Raw genomic sequence first — 21516 nt, forward strand, 5'->3', positions numbered from 1 at the left:
TCCATCACAACTTCTTCTTTCTCTTCATCTTTTCCCACTTCTATGTGGGGTTGAAGTGCTTGATCAACCTTCTCCATACAGCTTGGTCTTGCAACTCCTCCCCATTCAGGCCCTTTCCCTTCCTAAATCTTATTTTACTTTATCCATCTATCTTTCCCTCCCTCACTTTCTCTTCCCCTGTTCTTCCATTCCCATCACTCGTTTGCCCACATGTTCTTTGTGTCACATTGTCCGTACCACTTCAACCTGTTTTCTGGTTCTTTTCTTAGATATAACTACCACTTTTGTTGTACCTCTGATTGTTTCATTTCTTATTCTGTCCTTTTTTGTAACTTCACACATCCAGCTCAACTTTCTCATTTTTACCACATTTACCTTCTTCTCCTGTGCTACCTTTACTGCTCGTGTCTCAGTGCCACACAGCCATTTTTTGTGTGATTCGTGAACAAGTAAACAGACAAAAAGACAAGGATAGGATGCGAGAGTTAAAATGAAAGACAGACAGAAGGTATTTCCACATTACTTATACAAATTATTAAATCAATGTTTGTTTTGCACCACAAGGAATTTGGATTTGATTCCTGTCCCAGTCGCTGTCACTATGGATTTTGTTCTCACCTTTCATATCTGTGTAAACTTTTCTTTCCGTGTACTGAGTTTCCTGTCACATTCTAAAGATGAGTTTGTCAAATTGACTGGGCCAGTATGTGTGAATGTGAATGTGCCATCTAGCTCCATCTGCCTGAGACCTAAATTGAATTGAAAAGGTTTAGGAAATGTATAACCCGTGTTTGAGGAACACTATTTACCAGCAAAGGCGCACTGCACGATAACATGCTTCTACAATAAAATAAAATAAAAATAGAAAGTGAAATAACCTTGGATATCAATCATCACCATGCATGCAGATAGTAGACATCACGTAGTATATGTGTACCAAATTTCAGGTCAATAGTTCAAGTGGTTTGTGAACTACAGGTGATTTAAAACCACAGACAGCCACAGTAGCATATTGTATATACTGTAAAGATTTACCTAATTTAAATTATATTAAGTATTTTGATTATTTCCTCATAAACGTTATATTGTTATAATTAGCCAATGTGTTTGTTAAAGTTTATATTTACCTAATATGAAAACTTATAGTAAATAACCTATTTTTATTATTTTAATTTAAAGGTTTGTAGAATTTTGTAAAAGTAAGAATTATACCATATTAAACTTTGTCTGTGTAGTGTTAGATTTACACAGCATTAAACCTTTTGCCTCATCCATCATGCATTACAAAACCTTTTTCAGTAATCTCTCGCTACTTCGTGGTTCACTTTTCGCGGATTCATGACTTCACAGGTTTTTAAATATAGTAGTAGTATTTCCTAGTCTAAGAACAACAAAACAAGTTTGGTGACTAAGTGTGTTGATTTGAGACACGATGCTTTCTAATCGGGCCCGTGATTGGTGCTTTGACTGATGCCCAGATCCCACAGCACCTCCCCTTGTCTCTCTGTCACGGCCATTTGGCTTCAAGCTTTCTCGCCGAGCGGTTTACTTTACACTGTACTGTGTGTGGTTTTTTTGTGGTTTCTTCGATCGGTCCAATTTTGCAACAAGGTCGACGACGTCATGACCGCCTACAAGCTGCTAATCGACCGGAAAAAGAAGCAGCGGCAGCAACTGCCGATCACAATGTTTTTGCAGCCACACAAAAAAGAGGCAGTTCCTACTACTACTACGGATACACCTTCGGAAACCGTGGAAGAGGTGCCCCAGCAAATGAAGAGACGTAAAATACAGTCATCGGCTGCGCAGTAAAAGTCATCATCATCTTCATCGTCATCATTTTTACTGCACAGCATATTCATCACCATCATCACGTCATATATAGTTACGTGTACTTCACTATACAGTAACTATACACTTATCTACCAATTTCATATTGCTTAACCTGTTATTAATAGAGTAAAGGGTGGGTTGTAAACAGTTCAGGGAGGGTTTAAAAACGTCCAAATACACATTAAATAATTAAATAAATATGGTGTCTCTACTTCGCGGAAATTCAGTTATTGCGGCCGGCCTTGGAACCTATCTCCCGCGATAAATGAGGGATTACTGTATATCCATTTTGAAGTTTATCTCTGCAGCACTGGGCACAAAGTAGGAAGCAGCCTTGGACAGTCACCAGTCCATTCCAGAACTCACACATATATTCATTCAGACTAGATCAGTTTGGATTGACCAGTAATCCTAGAATTTGTGACTTTTACATGTGGAAGATACATGGATACCATGCATATCCCACACAGACGGACAATGCCAAGTTTTTTTCAACTTTGTAGCAGTAGTACTGAACTTCTAAAGCTGCTTTTTTATTTATATACTGTAGTACGAGGTATTTTTGTAGAATATTAGTATGGACTTTGCACATTCTGCCCATGTCAACGTGGATGTTTCTCGAAGTATTCATGATTTCTTGTCTTGCATCCCGCATCGTTACGCCTCCCACGTAATTGAGTACCTGCCCATATAAGGCCATCCATCAGCAGCAATCCAATAGACATGCTGCCGCTAAATATTCACGGGTGAAGGACTGTGCTTATGCAAACGAAGATGAGATGGTCAGGGATAGACTAGTGTTTGGCACAAACTCAGCGAAAGTGCAAGAGAAACTTTTAAGTGCCAGGTCTTAGCTAACATTAATAAAGCCGTAGACATCGCAAGATCGCATGACATAGCACAAGCACAGCTGAGAACCTTCGATGTATGTACTCCGAGCGGCTCATGTGAACTGACTGTGAATGCAGTACGCAGAGAACAAGCAAGAGCTCCAAAGAGCGCTGAACAAAAAACACATTACGCAGGGTATAAACAAGACTTTTGATCACTTTGTAACAGAGTTAAAATTGCTGGTGAAGGACTGTGCTTATGCAAACAAAGATGAGATGGTCACGAATAGAATAGTGTTTGGCACAAACTCAGCAAAAGTGCGAGAGAAACTTTTTTACGTTTATAGACACGCTGCCACTAAATATTCGCAGGCAAATCCACAACTTAATACCAGGAATGACTGTTAAACATTCACGAGTACCGATTTGGGTGGTGATCACTTCGATGAATGAAACCTGTTATCTTTAGAACGGTTGACAACAAAGATGAGATGGTCAAGGATAGACTAGACAAACACGGAATGTAACTTGAACACAACATATCCTCCAAATACGAACCTGATTGAAAGAAATAATGATAATCAAATCCTTGATGACAGCAACACTCATAGCACAAAACAATTACATTGACAATCATGTTACGTTATTTTTAAAATGTTTCCTTTTCTTTTTCATAACTTCTTTAACACACTACTTCTCCGCTGTGGAGTGCGGTTATTTTACTAGTATTTATATAAAGTAGGCTAATGTATGTGCATATATTACTTTTTGCTTAAAAAATCTTTGCATAATTTGAAACTATATTTTTCAAGAAGAGCTCTACATCAAGAAGAGCCTATTGAGGTGTTTCTGGTATTTGATATGACCACCTCTTGGACACCTCCCTGTGGTGGTTTAATGGGCACAACCAGCTGGGAGGAGACCCCAGTAAAGACCCAGGGCTTATTGGGTCCCCTCAGTCTTCTCTCATACACAGGGATCCTGCAGTATTGTTGGGAAGTGTGACTGAGGAAAGGGACATATTTGCTTCACTGCTAATACTGTTGTCCTCATGACCCAGCTTTGGATAAGTGGTGGAAAATGAAATAAATGAATCTGACATATGTCAAAAGTAAACATGACTTTTATGTACCCATTAAAGTGTGCATGGAAGGAGGTCTCCAGTTCACTCTGTCTTTCTTCTCTGTTACAGGGTCTGAAGTGTGGCACCCATTGTGTAAGCAGGCAGCAAGAGCCGAGAGGAAACTCAAGGTTAGTCCCTAACATGTGGGAGCCATTAACTCTCATCATATTACTTTGTCGGTGTATGGGCACCTCTGACACCTTCTTCTCATCAGACAGAAACACTGCATAGATATGATTTTAAGATTCATAAAATTCAGTAACTGTAAAAAAAATGTGACCATGGCAATAGTGTGGAGGTCACCTGCTTTAGCTATGAAGCACCAACAGCCATGCTCACCATCTGCTTTTTCCTTTTCCAGCACAGACGCACATCTGAAACCTCCATCTCTCCTCCAGGGTCCAGTATTGGCTCGCCAAACCGGGTGATATGCGTGAGTAGTTTCTCCACGTGGTGCACAGTGCTGGTCTGCACTTGTGTTCTGCCTTGGCCCCAAGTTTGTTGTCACCAGCCTGCTATTGTTCGCGAAAATGGTGTGCATGACTAGTCTTCTTCTGCAGAGATAAGGAGACCCCCTGCTCTTGTGCATCTTAAGTCTCATATCTCTCTTCTGTTATCTGCACGTGGAGCGAGAGTTGCTGCCCTCCTGTCCTCTTCCTTTCTCACCTTGTGTCTGCTCTCTTCTTTGTGTCCTTTCTTTAGGCAAAGGTGGAAAATGAGATCCTAAAATACAAGGATCTCGCCGCACTTCCTAAGGTTAAAACAATTTATGATGTTCAGCGACCTGATCTCATTTCCTATGAACCTTATCACAGATACGCCTCAGATGACAGGCTAGAAAGGCTCAGCTATGGGGAGGTACTGACACAGGCTTTTGCACTTCACGATCATGTTACTACTTTTCCTTTGAAGATATTTCCTCTTTTTTTTTCCACTTGTTTTGTGCCACAGCTCAAAACATTTTTGTGTTCTTATTCTATAATTCATTTTAATTATTAATTATTTTAATAATAACATGAAATTATAAGCATTTTAAAAATACAGTATATGTCACTTTTCTGCTGACACTAGAAATCAGAACAAAGCTGGCAATGCGGTTCCAGAGCTTTTGCCATTACAAGACGGACATTACATGAATTGTATCAAATAGCCATTTGTACGCACCAATGAGATTACTGCAGGTGTAAATGTACTTATTCCCGATATAAAATTCTTTTTTTAATTTTTTTTTTCTCAAGACTGTCTTACACTGAGAAGTGCATAGTTGTCTATGTGCTGCACTTTGTTAAGCATCAAAAATTCTAAGTCATTTTGAATTTTCTATATGAGCAAATAAATTTTGCATAAAAATCAGGTATTTAACATAAAAAATCAAACACAAACACCCAGTATAATTTTTTGACACCTAGTGAACCGAACAATAAACCTTTCAGTGCCGCTTTATCATTTGTATGATGGCACAGGCAGTAAAACAAAGAGTGCAGGTTCCACATTGAAGAACCAGAACCAAATGGAAACAAAATGGGAACTGAACTTAGGCTGCATTTGTATGGTTGCTAGTTCTAGTAGAAAAGTGGCATAAAAGAAACTCACACTTTAAAATGTGGCCTAGAAACATTTCTAGTAGAAGCACTAGAATTAATTCTTTTGCTATTGCCTCTAAAATATCTGTCACATTATACATCATTTTCTACTTTGCAATATGGTTCAGCAAAATGTTTTGGAACATTAAATGTTTCTGGTAGGCATTTTGCAACATTGCCTTTGCTAATTTAAGCTCTTATTTCACCCAAGTTTTTTGATTTTTTTTTATCATTTTCTTAACTGGCCAGCGTGGTGTATAAATGGTTAGCATTTCAATGACTCCCCAAAGCTACATTTAAATTAAACTTTGGTCAGTATGCAGTTTGCTTATTTAGCCTGTGTCTGTGTGTTTTTTTTCCCACAGTTTTCTTTTCACATCTTAAACACACATTATTTTTTTTAAATTGTAATTCTAAACTGGCCTTTTATGAGTAAGTGTGGACTACAGTATATGTGTGAGTGTCATGAGTGAGCTTGACACATGTGGATATGAATTAACAATTTAAAAGAAAATTAATTTTTTAATTAAGTCTAGGTTATGAGAACAATTTTACTAAACCATTGATGTCAAAAGAATTTAAATTAAACAAATGTTAACAATGATGACACTTAAGCCAATTATGCCTCAGATTGAAAAGATAGCTTGTAAAAGAAAGTCAGTGCCGCAAGTAGACATTGTTATTGATCTGTTACTCAAAGGCCCCTAAAGCTAACCAAACACAACCAGGACAATGAACACGTTAATCGTTGTGAGCATAGGCCTAATATAAAATATATTCATCAAATGTTACATTAATCAAATTTTAAACTCAATAATAATTGAGCACTTAACACCATAAGAGTATGACCAGACAGACAGAGCATGTGCTGTACGTTCAGTATAAGTAGCACAACCAGAATGATAACTCACCATGTGTGGAGCTCCCTCGATATGTGTTCAGTAAAACCTGTTCAGGATTATCTGTGCTCATGTCATCTTAGTGATCAAATCTGGCACATGTAATTCAGTCTGACTATGCTTGGTGCTGCCTTGGTGTGACTAAAACTCGCGCAAGCCGTGTTCTTACTGCTTGTTAGCAGTTTTGTGTCTCCAATGGTGGGACTTCCACTATAAGAAAGAATTGGGAAGCAAAGGCGTTTCCAATCTTGCCTGTAGTAAAAGTTGTGGGAGTTATTTTGTGCAGTTTCTAACATTCATACGATGCAACATAATTATGAATGATCAACATTGACTTTGCACATACACACAAGATTCTGCATAATATAACACTGAGCTACTGCCAGTGCCAAATACATCAGGGCAAGACATATAGTCATGGTTATTAGAAAGGTGCCTTTCAATCCAAAGAAAACTCCACTTGGCCAATCTGTTAAAATACTATGCATTTTTAAAAGCGAAACTTAAAATGACTATACTTACCACCATTTGTTTTGTGATTCTAAATTTTATGTTAGCATATGTTTTAGTAATACATAAACCAGTTCACTGATTAATTTCTGCATCAGCCAAATACTGTAACAAACAGCCGCTTCAGTGTTAGCCTGCTTACATACCCCCAGGACGCGTCCAGGTTACTTTGACTTTTGTGCACAGTATAAATAACACGAATTTCATCCAGAAATGACCACTGCTAATACAGTTCATTCATTTTCAAGGTGTTTATTCCAGTGCTGGATCATGAGCAAGACTTTCATGGCAACATCTGGAATAAAGTATGAAGACGCACCGGATGGGGTCAGTTTAAGTGCCCAGTCAGTCAAGCATCCTGCCCAGTCAGTCTTGCATGTCTCTTATATTTGGGAGGAAACTAAAACCCCAGAAGAAAATCTGAGGTGGAAACATGCAAACTACTCACAGGAGGTTCGCAGGATTCTGTAATTCTACCAACATTCACCATAGTGCCAGCTTGCCTCCTACTTCTAATATAAATGTTAAATGAAATAAAGAAAAACGCATCAACTTCAGTTTTCCAATAAAAGTCCATCCATCCATTTTCTAGGCATGTGTTCTCCATTGCAAACAGAAGCCTATCCAGGCAACTCTGAGCACAAGCCAGAAAACACTAAATAAATAAAATGCTATACTCTCACGTATCCATAACAGTTAAAAGCCTAAAGAACATGTGGTTTCAGTGAGTCATTACTTCTTATTTTTAATAGAATATACTGTCCCAAGTCGCACCAGAATGCACACAAGTCTACAATCATTTTTAAAATATTTCAAAATAAAAATTAAGCATTTAAGGTATTTGTTTCATTTGAAAAATCTATCTTGTCTGTTTCCTAGACAATGCAACAAAAGTATTGATCAAGAAATCCAAATAAAAGTCTCTCTTGTGTGCAAGCAGGAGATAATTAAAATTTATAGTTTTAATTAAACCGCATTTGTGTAAGTGACAGCAGGAAGCAACCCAGTAGGCTCATCGCCATTTATTTTGATTTAAAACAGAAGCAGATATAAATCTTTAAATTCATTTTACTTGTTTTTGATGGACTCTCTGCTGTCATCAAATAAATAATCAGTGCTGTTGTCTTCTTTCCTTGCTTTCTCTGTGTAAATGGCCTTGATCCAGAGTAGTCATGTTTAGTAGATGCAAGAGTGAATTGTTTTAAACATTAAATCACTTCTGTCACCTTGTTGTTGATATATGATGATAATTAAAGTTTCAGAAAGAATTTAATGCTGAGGTGCTTGCTTTTTGATAAGCATAGAGATTAAAAGCGACACAGGTCCAACTTCCTATCAAGTAAACACGTCCATACTGGAAAAATAAGGATAGGGCTAAGTCTGTAAACAAAATAATTCTGGAGTCTTTTTAACAAAATGATGAAGAAATCTTTGAAATTTGGGTGAAATAGTGTTTTAATGCAACAACTTCCCCAGTTTTTACATTCTTAACATATTATTGCAGCATTCGTCTGGGAAGGGCATTACAGTTATTGAAATGTTTCCCACTCTGCCAAGCTGGCTCCTCAGAAGGCCTCAGAGTGTCAGTGGCAGCTTTGTTTCAGCAGGCTTTGTGCATTTAATTGTAAATCTGCCTACCCACTGTAAAATATCAGCTATGAGCTAAGCACAATATTGGGGAAGTTACTGTGAAATGAAGATTTTGAAAGTGCAAAGCTTTGGTGCTCTGAGTCTTGCTAGAGTGTTGGACCACTCTGGTAATGCAGGATTATGGCATGTCAGTTTTAGACAGGAGGGTTACTGCAGCTTAACACTTGCTGGTCATCTTCTTTATTGGCCACTGAGAGTTGCATCGCTGTGATATTATGAGTTGTGAAGTACTTCTAACTGTTCTTTCATTTCCTGTGCTGCTCCCTGAAGTCTCTGGGGACCCTTTCTCCATATTCACAGGTAATTACTGTTATATGTTCTCATCCTACCTAATTTTCCTTTCCGGTGACACACCTAAAGGGAGTAAGAGAGTGAAAAGATCACAAGCATTAAATGAGGTCTGAAGACAGGAGGCCAGCTTTCAGAAATAACCAGAAAGTACAATGTTTGTAAAGTTTCAATGGAACTTACATTGTTCTCTTGTTGTTCCTAAGTAAATTCTCGCCTGTTTGAAATGATGATGGTCTTCTCAAGCTGCTGTTGTGTGCTGTTCTGTGAATGATCTTACAAAAGGCACCTCTCACCATATACAGTATGCTGAATTAAATTAGGACTCCTATATCTTTAGTCTTTGCTCCTTACAGGCTTCCTGCCTTTCATATATTTCATTCATTCATAGATTCTCTCATGGGTGATGCGGTACAGCCTAACAATATCCTCATGAGTTAAGAGAGGCAACATGACCCAGACTTTCACAAAAGACCCTTTGTCCCTGTTTTCAGACTATACTCTGAGCCTTAGATCCTTATCACGATGCTCCATCACAATCAGACCCCCCATTTCCAATTATAAATCATTCAAAGCTTCCAATTCACGCATCATCTTAGATGTCAGTCCTAATCAAATGCTATGCCAAAAGCATTGGTGATTCATCTTCTTCTTAGTGACCATTGTCTACTTTTCCCTACATCTCTGCTCTGTCTTTAGAATTTATCACATCCTTGTTTTCAAGGCTTATACAGTATCAAGTGTCATATGCCAAAGTTCACACAAATCTGAACCTTGGTTTCCACTGCCCCTCAGGTCCAAATCAGTTGTTAGCTCTCATCTCTTTCTCTAAACATGCAATTCTGTAGTAATGAGACCACCAACTGAAACTCACAGTTTTGCTCAGATCTGCTCAGGTGCAGAATGGAAGGCAAGTTAAATGTTCCTGTAGCTTGTCCAGCTATAACCAGCATTCATTATCACAAGGTGGTGACATCACTGCAGGTTATCTAATTCTATTATACTATACAAACTCCTGATCAGCACTACAATTCTTAAATACTATTCACTGTTAATAATAATAATGCTAATAAAAGTAGTACCCTTTCTTAATTCCACAATGGCCTCCACTGCCTCCTTAAGTATCTTCTGCTCATCCCTGGTGGAGTTTCTCCCTTCACCAGAAGCCATTAGATGTGCTCCTGCAAACATTTTGATTGTTCATGTGACTGCATGTTGTGGCAGTGCTACTATCGCAGATAGCCAAATGGTTTGAGCACAGCTTTGCATCCCATTCTATGAGAGTTTTCAATGTGTTGTTGCATTTTGTGTTTTGAGCCAAACTCATCTGCTTGTCATGACAGTGCAATTAAGGACTGCAGACACTTTAGCTGGTTCCATTGGAGGATCATGACATTAACCTTCTTCTTTCTTATGATCTTCCTAATAGGACATTTACGACAGTATGGATCTGAGACAGAGACGAGCTTCCAGCCCCGGCTACATCGACTCACCAAGTTACAGTCGGCATAGAATGTCTCCCACGGTGCCTCGCTCTCCTCAGAACTATTACAGATCTGGTAGGTGCAGGTATACAGGAGCTTCTTCTCTAGGTAATCTCTAAAGCGGTGTGGCTTGTGCTGCGTGGCACTTGAAACACTGCACTCTACTGAACAAAGCTGCTGCCCTTCAGCTCTGTGCTGACCACTCTGTTGGGCAGTAGATTTATATAGTTTAATGCTGGTACAGTGATGATAACGAGATAAGGGGGATGGAGGCTTGCAGTCATTGCCTACTGTGCCACATAGTAGCATACTGTAGACTTGAAGGTTAAAAGATGGCGATGCTTGCAATATGATCTTCTTCGTAAAAGGGTTACTTGAAGATCCTCCCTTGACTTTCATTTTATTTTCATCTTACATCCTATCAAAAATTTTTCTTTCTTCATTAATCTACTGGCAAGATGTGACTTGGCCCACCCCATTCAGAACATACTGCCCACTTACGTGATATATATGTCAGCCATGCCTAGTGTCTTGGCTACTTACTAACTTAAGATTTCATACCTCAACAGAGGATCCCCTAGAAGCTGCCAGAGATTTGGTTTGACAGAATACTGTATGGGTTCTTAATTCTCCATCTTATTTTATTACCTTTTCTGGCCAACTTTCTGCAGGCGCTGAAAGTGGCAGGAGTTCTCCATACTACAGCCAAATCGATGTCAGATCTACCACCCCAACTTCATACCAAGCTCCCAAACATTTCCATGTGCCAGGTAGGACACCACTTTTCTTAGCACTGATCACTCCCACTTTTTGTTGTGACCAAGTTGGTGGTTTTTTCTCTGTCATTTGCATGCTTGTCATATGCCAGGAAGTGTTCTGCCAGTCTGTATGCCAGCAACAGGGCTCTCCAGTTATGGTCAGCAAACCTACTGGCAGGAGACTCTGAAAAATGAATCCACTACAGCAGCAAGGATGTTCTGCACCATCTAGTTTTCCTAAGGAGACAATCGAATGGGCTTTCCTACCACCTCTGAGTGTTTTTTCGGAACTCCTTAAGGGCAGTAGCATTTCCTTGTACTATTTCATTTATTGATTACTTAAGAAACTGAACAAACGCAATACATTATAGCAATCTAAAACTTTGAAATACATGACTGTTTTGTGATTAGGTCAAAAGAATTTACACCCAGCAGTATAAGCTATACATTCACAGAGTCCAAGAGAGTGCCTATTCTAAGTGAAAAATAGCCAGAAGGGCGCACAAACCGTACTTAAAAGTGGTACCAGTTGGATCCCCACTTATCATCATAGTGGGTGCTCAGAAGCCTACAATGTCTTTCCGCACTTTCTGATATTTTGCAATAGCTATTCTGGAAAGGGATTTAATTGAAGACCTAGATGCAGGACTGTTGGGAATACTTGAGTACTATCTTCACATGTGAATGGAAATGTGGGAAATGAAAACTTCTCAATGAGAATTTTCACATGAATAGCTTTCCAAATTGTAGTTCCAATGGGACAATTGAATGATACATTTTATTTGCTAATTTTGTAATATAAAATTGACCTCTTACCTTATTTTTAAAAATAACGGTCACTGCAGCCATGATTAGAATTTAGTGAATTCATTGTATTTGTAGTTATGTAATAATCACTTCAACTGTCTCCTTTATTTTTTATTTTAGCTAAAACTAAGGGGCTTCCCCCACCATGCTCACTTTGCTCGCCAACCCCCAGGGGCAGCGCTAGGCACCAGCTATCTCGCAGCTGAGCCACTCAAAGGGTGTTGGGGCACTACTCCATTAGAGAAAGTGACTGCATTTAAAGAGATGGTATATAGAGTAAGTTGGGTGAGGGAAGGAGACGGTTTGATGCTTAGTTACTGTATTGTAGGTAGAAAATCAGTTACTTGAGTATTTCATTACAACTGTCTATTTTAAATACTAATAAATAATAAAACATAGTAAAAAGTAAAAAAAATAAGAAGTAATACTTAACAAAACATAATAAAAAGTAAACAAAACATTAAATTACATTAACGCCCCATCAAAAATATTATGAATTGCTTTATCTTGTAACTTACATTCTCTAAACATTGCTTTTTTGCATTTCTGTTCACATATTGCTCAGGATATTTTTCACTTTTTCATTTATTGGACAACTCTCTTTGTTGTTGATTTCTATTATATGTAGCTCTTTTTTGGTCATTTTCTTTATTTTGACATTTTTTATGAGCTCTTGCCACTCTTTTTCTAACACGATCTAAAGTTTGACATTCTTGAGTAGATCATTTGCCTTTCTGCCTTGCCATTATAACTGACTGTATTGAAGGGCGAGTTAGCACTGAGAGTGTCATGGGGTGGTATAAAGAGAGGATGTGCGCAGTAGGAGTAATGATTAGGCGAGCCACATAGAGGGGAGTGGTCAAGGCTGAATAATGTGGACACGACAGAAAACATTTTTAACGTTTTCAAGTAGCAACATCAAAATGCTTACACAACTCCAACAAAAAAGTAACTTGAACAGAACAAAGTGGAAAGCTTTAAAACCATAAGTGATAAATTAGAAAACTCCCTTTGCATATGAAAACAGCAAAGATTTGCATCTTTTATGGCATTGGCGTCTTCTTCTCTAGGAATGTGTTTTGCTACAGAAAGTAGCAGTGAACAGAAGTTGGACAAGAAGAGATGTAATCAAAAATCACTCTGGGATCAAAATTTCATTGGAATCAAAAACCAACGACAAAATATTGAAGAGTTTAGCATGACATTCATAGAAAAAAGGGTTTGTTTTCCACAAACTCAGATAGGGAAATATGACAAATGGCCAGCCTTTAAACCTGTCACGTCACGTCATGGTCAGACCTCTGTTAACCTGACCCTAACCATCTGGCAAGGTACCTTACAAGTTTTAGATCATGACAGCCATCATAGCACACAAAATGGCATTGATAGAAGCCTAAGATGCTGCAGATGTTCTACCAGACGGTTGTGGCGAGTGCCCTCTTCTACGCGGTGGTGTGCTGGGGTGGCAGCATAAAGATGAAAGACGCCTCACGCCTGGACAAACTTGTTAAGAAGGCAGGCTCCATTGTAGGATTAAAGTTGGACAGTTTAACATCTGTGACAGAGCGACGGGCATTAAGCAAACTCCTGTCAATCATGAAGAATCCACTGCATCCACTTAACAGTGTCATCTCCAGGCAGAGGAGTAGCTTCAGTGACAGACTTTTGTCACTGTCCTGTTCCACTGACAGACTAAAGAGATCATTCCTCCCCCACACTATGCGACTCTTCAATTCCACCCGGGGGAGTAAATGCGAACATTAATTTTATTTTAATTCTTTTCATTTTTATTACTATTTAATTTAATATTGTTTCTTTGTATCAGTATACTGCTGCTGGATTATGTGAATTTCCCCTTGGGATTAATAAAGTATCTATCTATCTATCTATCTATCTATCTATCTATCTATCTATCTATCTATCTATCTATCTATCTAAAATAATTTATAAAAACTTACCCATGCATTATTTCAAAGAACTAATGTTAGGTATTAATTCCTTAACCCCAAAAACTCCTAGAAGGAAGCTGAAAATAACAACCATCCACCCATTATCCAACTCACTATATCCTAACTACAGGGACACGGGTGTCTGCTGGAGTCAATAAAATAACATTCCATAATATTAAATTTATGTTCAGAAATTAATAAACATGCTCCTTTGTAATAGAATGAAAGTAAAGATTGTTATAAAAGTCATGTTATTCCCAGATTGTGCTTCTTCTCGTGTTCTTCAAAGATAGTGATGAGCGAGAACAATTCACACAAAATTATTTTAATTTGCAGGAAAACTTAAAATTTCACTAGGCAAAAAACCAATTGCAAAATAAATAGTGTTTCACTACCAGTGAAGTTCATACCATTACCACATTTTCATCTCATTTACAACCTTTTTTACCCTGTGCAGAAGCATGGGGGATTTTATTCTAGTGCAGAGTGTGGGAAGGAGGATTCAGATAGAGGGCACTGACTTGCCATCACTTCTGCACTGATAAAATCTATTGACCTCGGTTTGTGGCTGCTATTGAGCATTTAGAAGGATCCAGACTTAGGTCAGCTTAAAGAGTTGGGGAAAGTGAAAGCAGATGATGCTACCTCTCACATGAAATGAGCTGTGGAGAAATGTTGCAGTGGAGAGCGTGTGGAGCCGCATGAAACAAATCTTGGAAGATCAAGATTTAGCAGCAGCATCAGAGGACAACTGAAGAAGAAAATGGTGGTTTCAACCACAAAATAACATTTAGAGAGCTGTATCCCTTGCTTTCCACCCCAAACAATCGTAAAACTCAAAAAAATAACCTATTTTGGTGACTTCTATGTTTCACAATTAAAAGACTGCATGTAAAATGAATTTGAAGAGCAATTGTGCAAAACTGTGGGCAAAATTAAACTTTTCTGTTTTGCTCATCACTACTCCTAATAGGAAATCACTGGAGGTCACAGCCCAGACCCTGTACACAGTTGGAGAGCGCTCCTGGCAAAACATCACAATAATATCTTTTACATGGTCATATAACATTGCAGTACCTCAGTGGGCACCTATCTCAAAGACTCTATCCCAAATAACATTCATTTATTCATTGTCTAAGCATAGGGACATAGGGAGCCAGAATCAATTCCATCTGTACTGGAAAGCGTGGCACTAGTCAATCAAAGAGGCTAGTCATCCGTACTATAAAAAAATATTCATCTATACCAAAGTGGTGAGGCATAACGGCCTAAACAACAGGGGAAACACCCAAAAAGTGATACTGGATTGATATACAAAGCATGACCAGGCATTGGATCTAAACCTAGTCTCTTGGAGCTTTGTGGAAAGTGCTCAAACCACTGAGCTAAAGTCCTCCCAAGTCAGCCTACACAGTTTTTAATCTTCTGCTGTTGCTAAAGTGATGTATCAATTTGCAAGTGAATTTTCAACGTATGTGCTTTCTTGAGAGGAATAACATTTGAAGCAGAATAGTCAGTAAATGGTTCTACATGTAAGTCCAAATTATAGTGTAGTGGCTGAAACACTGGATTGTAAAGCTTATAGTACAATAAAAATCTACCTAACTACCTATAAGGGTGTCCATTCAATCACCACCTCTCAGTCACTTTGAGCAACTGAAAAAGTCACTTAACATGTCAGTGTTCCAGCTATAGAAATGTGAAAGTAGGTACTCATGATTTGCAGGTAGGTTTAGATAAAATCATTAGTTGGTTCTGCAAAGAGTGTAGTAAGATGAAGTTTTTAGTCGTGTCCAGGGGATTGTGATGTGCTTGTAAGGTTCAGGACCTCCCTGCTTTTAAATGGGAATTAGATGTGCAGGTCCCACCGCAGTCGACAGACTACAACCCCACGTTGGACAAAGAAGAAGAATTTGTATCCCTCAAGTTCTAACCTGGTTCCAAGCTTAAATTTGACTTCCTTTACTATTTCTTGTGGCAGCTCCTGTATATTTACAAGGATTTTGCCTTTATAAATTATAACTAGGAGGAGCCACCATTATAAAACATTCATTGCCTAAGTAAAAGAAAGCCCTTTCCTATGCTCAGTACGGTAAGTACTTGTGTTTGTTGAGCCATATGTCTTTGCTTTTCTAAGGATTGGGGTTAATATCTGACTGAATAATAATCTAAATCTACATGAGAATTATTAATACACCAAGGTGTATTAAATATGAAAACAGAAGGTGAGCCTGATAAAAATGTATGTCTGCATGTGCGGGCATTAATAGACCAGCATAAATCCACCACAAGGATACTCGGCCTTCTGAATTCCTTTTGCTGAAGAAGCATTTCAGTTCTGCTTTCTTGCTCATGAACTAGTCGTGATCTTATCCCAGATCTGTCTTGTCCACCCTGCTCAGAGCACTAAATTAGGAAAGTTCAAGTCCTTCATGTCTACATATGCAGCCTTATTGCTTTGATGGCTATTGCCCCCCTTGTCCTTAGCTCTTGTTGTGAAACCCCTTTTTGGACTGGCTTAATTTTTTGTTGGAGTGGTTTGGATAGAATAATAGTTTACCATTTCAAATAATGTGATAGTCTGGAGACTTGTCCAGTTCATGAGCACCATATTTCCATTCTGCTAAACATGCTTGGTCCTGTCAATGGGGGGTAGTGGGGTGCTGTCTGCTAACACTGCTATTTTTATACTCGTCAGCACTTTCTGACTGAATACGGTTACTTTTCAATAAGGGCGTTTGCTGTCTCTCTGTATACCATGTCTAGATAATGTATTAGTCAGAGGGAGAAAGAAGAATGGAGGTAATATACAATGCTGCAGTTGAAGACAGGACAAACTGGACTTTGTCACAATTCAATGGTGTCCCCTCATTTCCACGCTTCCAAAAGGTTGCATCTGACAATGTCTCAGACCTGTTGGCACTACAGGCAGGCATTGCCCATCTCTTGTACCATGATTGCTTGCATTTGGCATTGTCTGGCAAGTTTTTCCCATTTGTTAGGGTTGCTTGCTGCTTTCTTTGCATATTCATCACACCAGGCTACCCTCGCCTTCACTGTCCTATGTCTTTCACTTATTTCTCTTTCTGTCTACAGCCTCAGGAGAGTCAAACATCTACAGGAAACCTCCCATCTATAAGAGACATGGTATCGTTCAAGCTGCTTGTTCCAGTTGCATTCCTGCTTTGTGTCTTACCAAATGCTTAGTGCTCAGCTTCTCTTTGCATGATGGGACAGTTGGGGGGATTCATTTAGTGAATGGTGCCTTAAGGATCTTATAGGTACTGAGATGTTTGTGCATCATCTCTTATGACCCTCAAACAGGATAGGGTGGAACATTTACTCTATGTTGTCTTGCATTGAATACATACACTGCATTGTTTATCGTCATTGCTGCCATTTTGTAAATATTCAAGTTGTGGCATTTTGTAATGTGTCAAGATAATAATCTTTCAGTGCATGTCGACATGTTATTGTATTGTGAAAAACGCAGACTAGCAAAAGACAGATGAAATCCAAAGCATTTATCGGGAGTAATTTTCAGTAGGAATGAAGGTGGAAGTTAACCATCATTGTAACTGCAAGTGATGCAGTCTACAAATCCAGTGTCAAGCACCCCTTGGGGTTCCTGAGGTTAGCATGTTGACAAAATGCAAAATTAATGAAATTTACAGATGGGCACCACCACTGTCATAATGTTGACCAAAATAGAGACCTTACCAAGAGATGCCAGTCCATCCAGCATATACAGTATTTATAGTTGTTCATGTTCATCACCTAGATGGACTGATATATAAACAAAAAAAAAATATATATATATATATACATAGTATATATATATATATATATATATATATATATATATATATATATATATATATATATATATATATATATATATATATATATATATATATATATATATATATATATATATATATATATGTATATATACACACACATAAATAGTATATACATAACTTCAAAACAAGACTTATTCATCACCGTATCACTATTAGCCTTTGAGATGTCAACTATACTGACAGCAGGGCCCTCTGGCAACACAAGAATTACTTGAATAACTCCCTATGATGGAACACAGAAGTTCTTTCTTAAAGGTGCTACCTAGAGCTGTTTTTGAAGTACGAGTTAACTAAGTAACCAGTTGGGACCCTGCAGCCATTGGGGTCAGCCAAGTGGATTGTTTTGTTTAAATATATATATAGTGTCACTTTGCTGGTGAGTGGAGGGGTGGGAACCCAAAAAAGGTTTACTGCTAAAGGCCCCAGAAGTCTAGAAATGGCCCCATTTCCATCCCTTAATTGAATTAATTTGAGTAAAAGCACGAGCCATTAGCCAACAGTCTCCATTGTGAAATAACAGGCGGCGGCATCAGTTAAAATGTTTTTAACCACTGTTATACATGTATTGCAATGACAGGCACTGACATTAAAAAATACTATGTGGTAATACTAGTGATGTGATTGAAATCGTAAAAGTTGGCATACAGAGCAAGTGACTGATAAGCAAGAAATCATTCCAAAACAAAAGGAAAGCAGTGATTTAGTTTTCCATAATGTTATAATTGGATATAATCATTCTTGCTTGCTGGTGTGTAGTGACATGGAGTCAGTAACACATCCATCAAAAGTCTGTGAATGTGTTTCTCCAGGAAGGCAATGATTGCACAGAAGATGTGTTGCAGGCTGTAGATGTTGTTGCAGAATGTCCCCCATATGCTCATTTTGTCCAGGGATGTACATAAAATATAATTGTATATATTATTATTATCATTTTTGACAGAATGGCACCAAGCAGGTCTGCCATGAAAGACCATAGGACAGGATCTCTGTGATGGACTGTTGTGTGGGCAACCAGTTCTACTCCTAAAAAGAAGCAGAATCAACTATTTATTGTAAATAATGACTCTCCATACTATAATGTTCTGTTCTGGCTGTGTATCACTTGAGGATTTGTTTTGGAGTGTATCACTTTCGATATCATCTCCATGTAAGAATATGATGGGCATCAGAATTAATTGAAAGTGGTATCATTGTTGAAAATGACCCAATCCTAGAAGACCAGGCTGGCCAAACCCAACACCAGTCTAAATGCCATTTGCAATGCCAAGTGGCCAAGAGCTTGCAAGGTCACTATATGGTAAACCCTGGAGGAAACCACATTTCTGCAGGTGGTGGACAGTCCTGTTTCTCTAAACCTGCCTCTCATTTCCTATTAAGCACCTTCATGAAATTGTGTCACCAGCCTCATCAGAACTGTACGACCAATATTTGTGCAGCATATTGATCTGCCCACAAATAGTCAGTGTACGTATGTCATCCTTATTGAATGTATTGCCAAGGCATTCTAGGCATGCCATAAAGGCAGTATGTGTCTAGTTATAAACATGATCTGGCCCTGTCAGATTGGCGCTTCTATATGGCAAGTTCAATGAGTGGCCCTCTAGTGGTGGTAATAAGCATAACAGACATGTCAACAAAATGATTTGCATCCTTGTAAATGCTGATCGGCCATACCAGTTTTCATGGAAATATGGCAACTGCTTTTGATTAAAAAGTCTTTTTTGTCAAAGAGTTTAAGACTCAATCACCCGAGTGTCACCATTCAAATGTTCTGTGAATTGCCTGAGTAATACAAGTTTGACTCCAAGCTGCAGATGTCTTGTGTTTGTGCATCTCAACACAAAAAATTTAGAGATTCATTGGCACTGTTCGTATCAGGCATTCCACTCATGCTTGTGGGTTAGAAGCTTAGTCCGTGTCAGCTGCATTACTTAAGTAGATGCCAGTTGTTCAAATTCCATTTTAAGTGACGACTGAAGCAAATTCCCACAATACAACTTAACTCAAGGAGTGTATCTCAACACATAGAGGATTACAAGAAGCCAAGGGCAAAATGAAGTTTAAAGCCTTGTCCCATAAACCTCCTCTCCTGGCAAACCTGTATTAACATGTCTATACACGGATCCACGGCAGCAGCTTGCATGTTGTCTGTTGTGTATTGTGCATTTGTCCCTCTCACTCTAGCATGTCAATAACTTGCCCTTTCTGTTTTCTTTTCCTTCACCTTTATCCTTCTGCCCACCTGCTACACCTAATCCTGGTCACCTGTCTGCTTCTGTAAGTACTTCTCTGCTCCCTTTGCCAATACTAGGCACTCAAATTGTTCCAAAGGTTCAAGTCCTTGTGTTGTGTGTTTTACAGTTTAGTGCCACGTTATATCTAACCTCTTTGAATCTGAGTGTGTTAAGTTGTACCCAACTCCCATTGTTCTGGAATAAAAAGCTTCTGTTCAAATCGATTACCACTGTCCTGGAGCTGTGATTCTTTATCTGAATCTTTGTATGAAGGTCCAGTGTACCAAGCAGCACCTGTTATACTAGACTTGTATCTTTTAATGCCAGCTATGCGCCAGCATTCTCTAGCTGTATATCTTGGCCACTGGTTACCTGTTCTTGTATTGAAATGCTTCCAATAAATGTTTATGCCAACCAGTTCCAATTGCACCTGGAACAAGATATCTCTATGCCAAAAGTCGCCTGTTATTTTTCCAGCAACCTTTCAATGTTTAAGTGCTGCAAGTGGCTATGAAAATCAGTATTCATTGTTCTGGAGTTGTATGTCTCTGTTGTCAAGTCTTATCTCCTTGTACCAACCAGTTCCACGTGTCTTAGTGCTGTGAGTGTCTGTGACCATTTCTATTACCCTGAGGCAGTGTGTCTTTCTATCAAGTGTCTTGTGTCCTCATATCAACCAGTCCCCAAATTCTAGCATTGGGGGTGACTGCGCAATTCATTTTCCTGGCCTGGAATTGCATGTGTGTTACCTAGAGGTGTCATTTCTTTTGGCTTACCCATTTCAAATGAAGATGGGCATCTTTGAGCCAGATTTCTCACATCCCTTATTTGCACTGGGAGTTGTGTGTGCCCATCTCTGATTGAGATGTTCAAGTATGTGTTCATGAGAGCAGCAGTGTCTCTTCTCAGCATTCATTTCAAAGCAGCATGCCTTTCTGCATCATCAGGATTTCCAGATAAGTAGTTGACACCAGGAGCTTACCTTTCTCATTTTTGGTAATGCCACCTCTGCTTTTCTTATTTGAGGTTCACATATCTGAAGCTGGGTTTGCCTTACTCAACTAATTTACGCTTGTCATTTCCCATTTGAACCTTATACTGCACACCAACTTGCCTGCCTTGTCTACCCATTGTTTTGCCTTGCTATGATCACTGGTGCCCATTTTATTTGAAGTGACAGTGTCTTAAGAGGCACATGACAAACCTCGGCCTGTTCAGTTTGGTTATTTTTCAGGTTTTTATATAGTGATTACATTGGTCATGACCACTATATGCTTCACCTAAAACTGTGTGCTTATAAATATCAGGAATTTTTTTCAGCAGCCTTTAAGATGTAAAAATTTTAACACTCAAATATTGTCCAAGACCCTAAAATACTCACATTTTCCTTAAAGTTTAAAGATCTCACAAATAACTCTGAAAGGAAAGAATTTGTTTTGGCACTGGAGGAATAGTACTGTCCATGTTGTCTAGTAATTTGGTGTAGCACACTGCTGACAAGCTAAGATATCAACAGGTAAAGCTTGCCTCTAAGAACTCACAGGATTTTTACCAAATCAACAATAATAAGACATGACATGTGCCCCTTCAGCTTCAGAATGGCACCCAGGGTCTTATAGTACATACAATACAAAATGTAGGTAAAACTGACAGGCTACTCAACCTTGACACCACAACAGTGTCATCAGCAGGATTCGGATGACAA

At 38.7% G+C, this 21516-nt stretch overlaps 1 protein-coding gene across 6 annotated transcripts in view; it reads left to right on the forward strand.

Moving 5' to 3' along the window:
• Window positions 1–21516, forward strand: part of ablim3 (actin binding LIM protein family, member 3) — a 194657-nt gene that overhangs the window by 163535 nt on the left and 9606 nt on the right. For 3 of the 6 annotated variants that reach the window (XM_039775680.1, XM_039775683.1, XM_039775682.1), the window contains exons 8-14: window positions 3856–3914; window positions 4148–4219; window positions 4489–4644; window positions 8699–8728; window positions 10146–10275; window positions 10872–10970; window positions 16811–16861. In XM_039775680.1, coding sequence (XP_039631614.1) covers window positions 3856–3914; window positions 4148–4219; window positions 4489–4644; window positions 8699–8728; window positions 10146–10275; window positions 10872–10970; window positions 16811–16861 — 597 coding nt within the window. The remainder of the gene's footprint in view (window positions 1–3855; window positions 3915–4147; window positions 4220–4488; window positions 4645–8698; window positions 8729–10145; window positions 10276–10871; window positions 10971–16810; window positions 16862–21516) is intronic. The other 3 variants (XM_039775684.1, XM_039775685.1, XM_039775686.1) reach the window with 3 other exon arrangements.

Source organism: Polypterus senegalus, chromosome 13, assembly GCF_016835505.1.
Source record: "Polypterus senegalus isolate Bchr_013 chromosome 13, ASM1683550v1, whole genome shotgun sequence".
Classification (NCBI taxonomy): Eukaryota; Metazoa; Chordata; class Cladistia; order Polypteriformes; family Polypteridae; genus Polypterus; species Polypterus senegalus.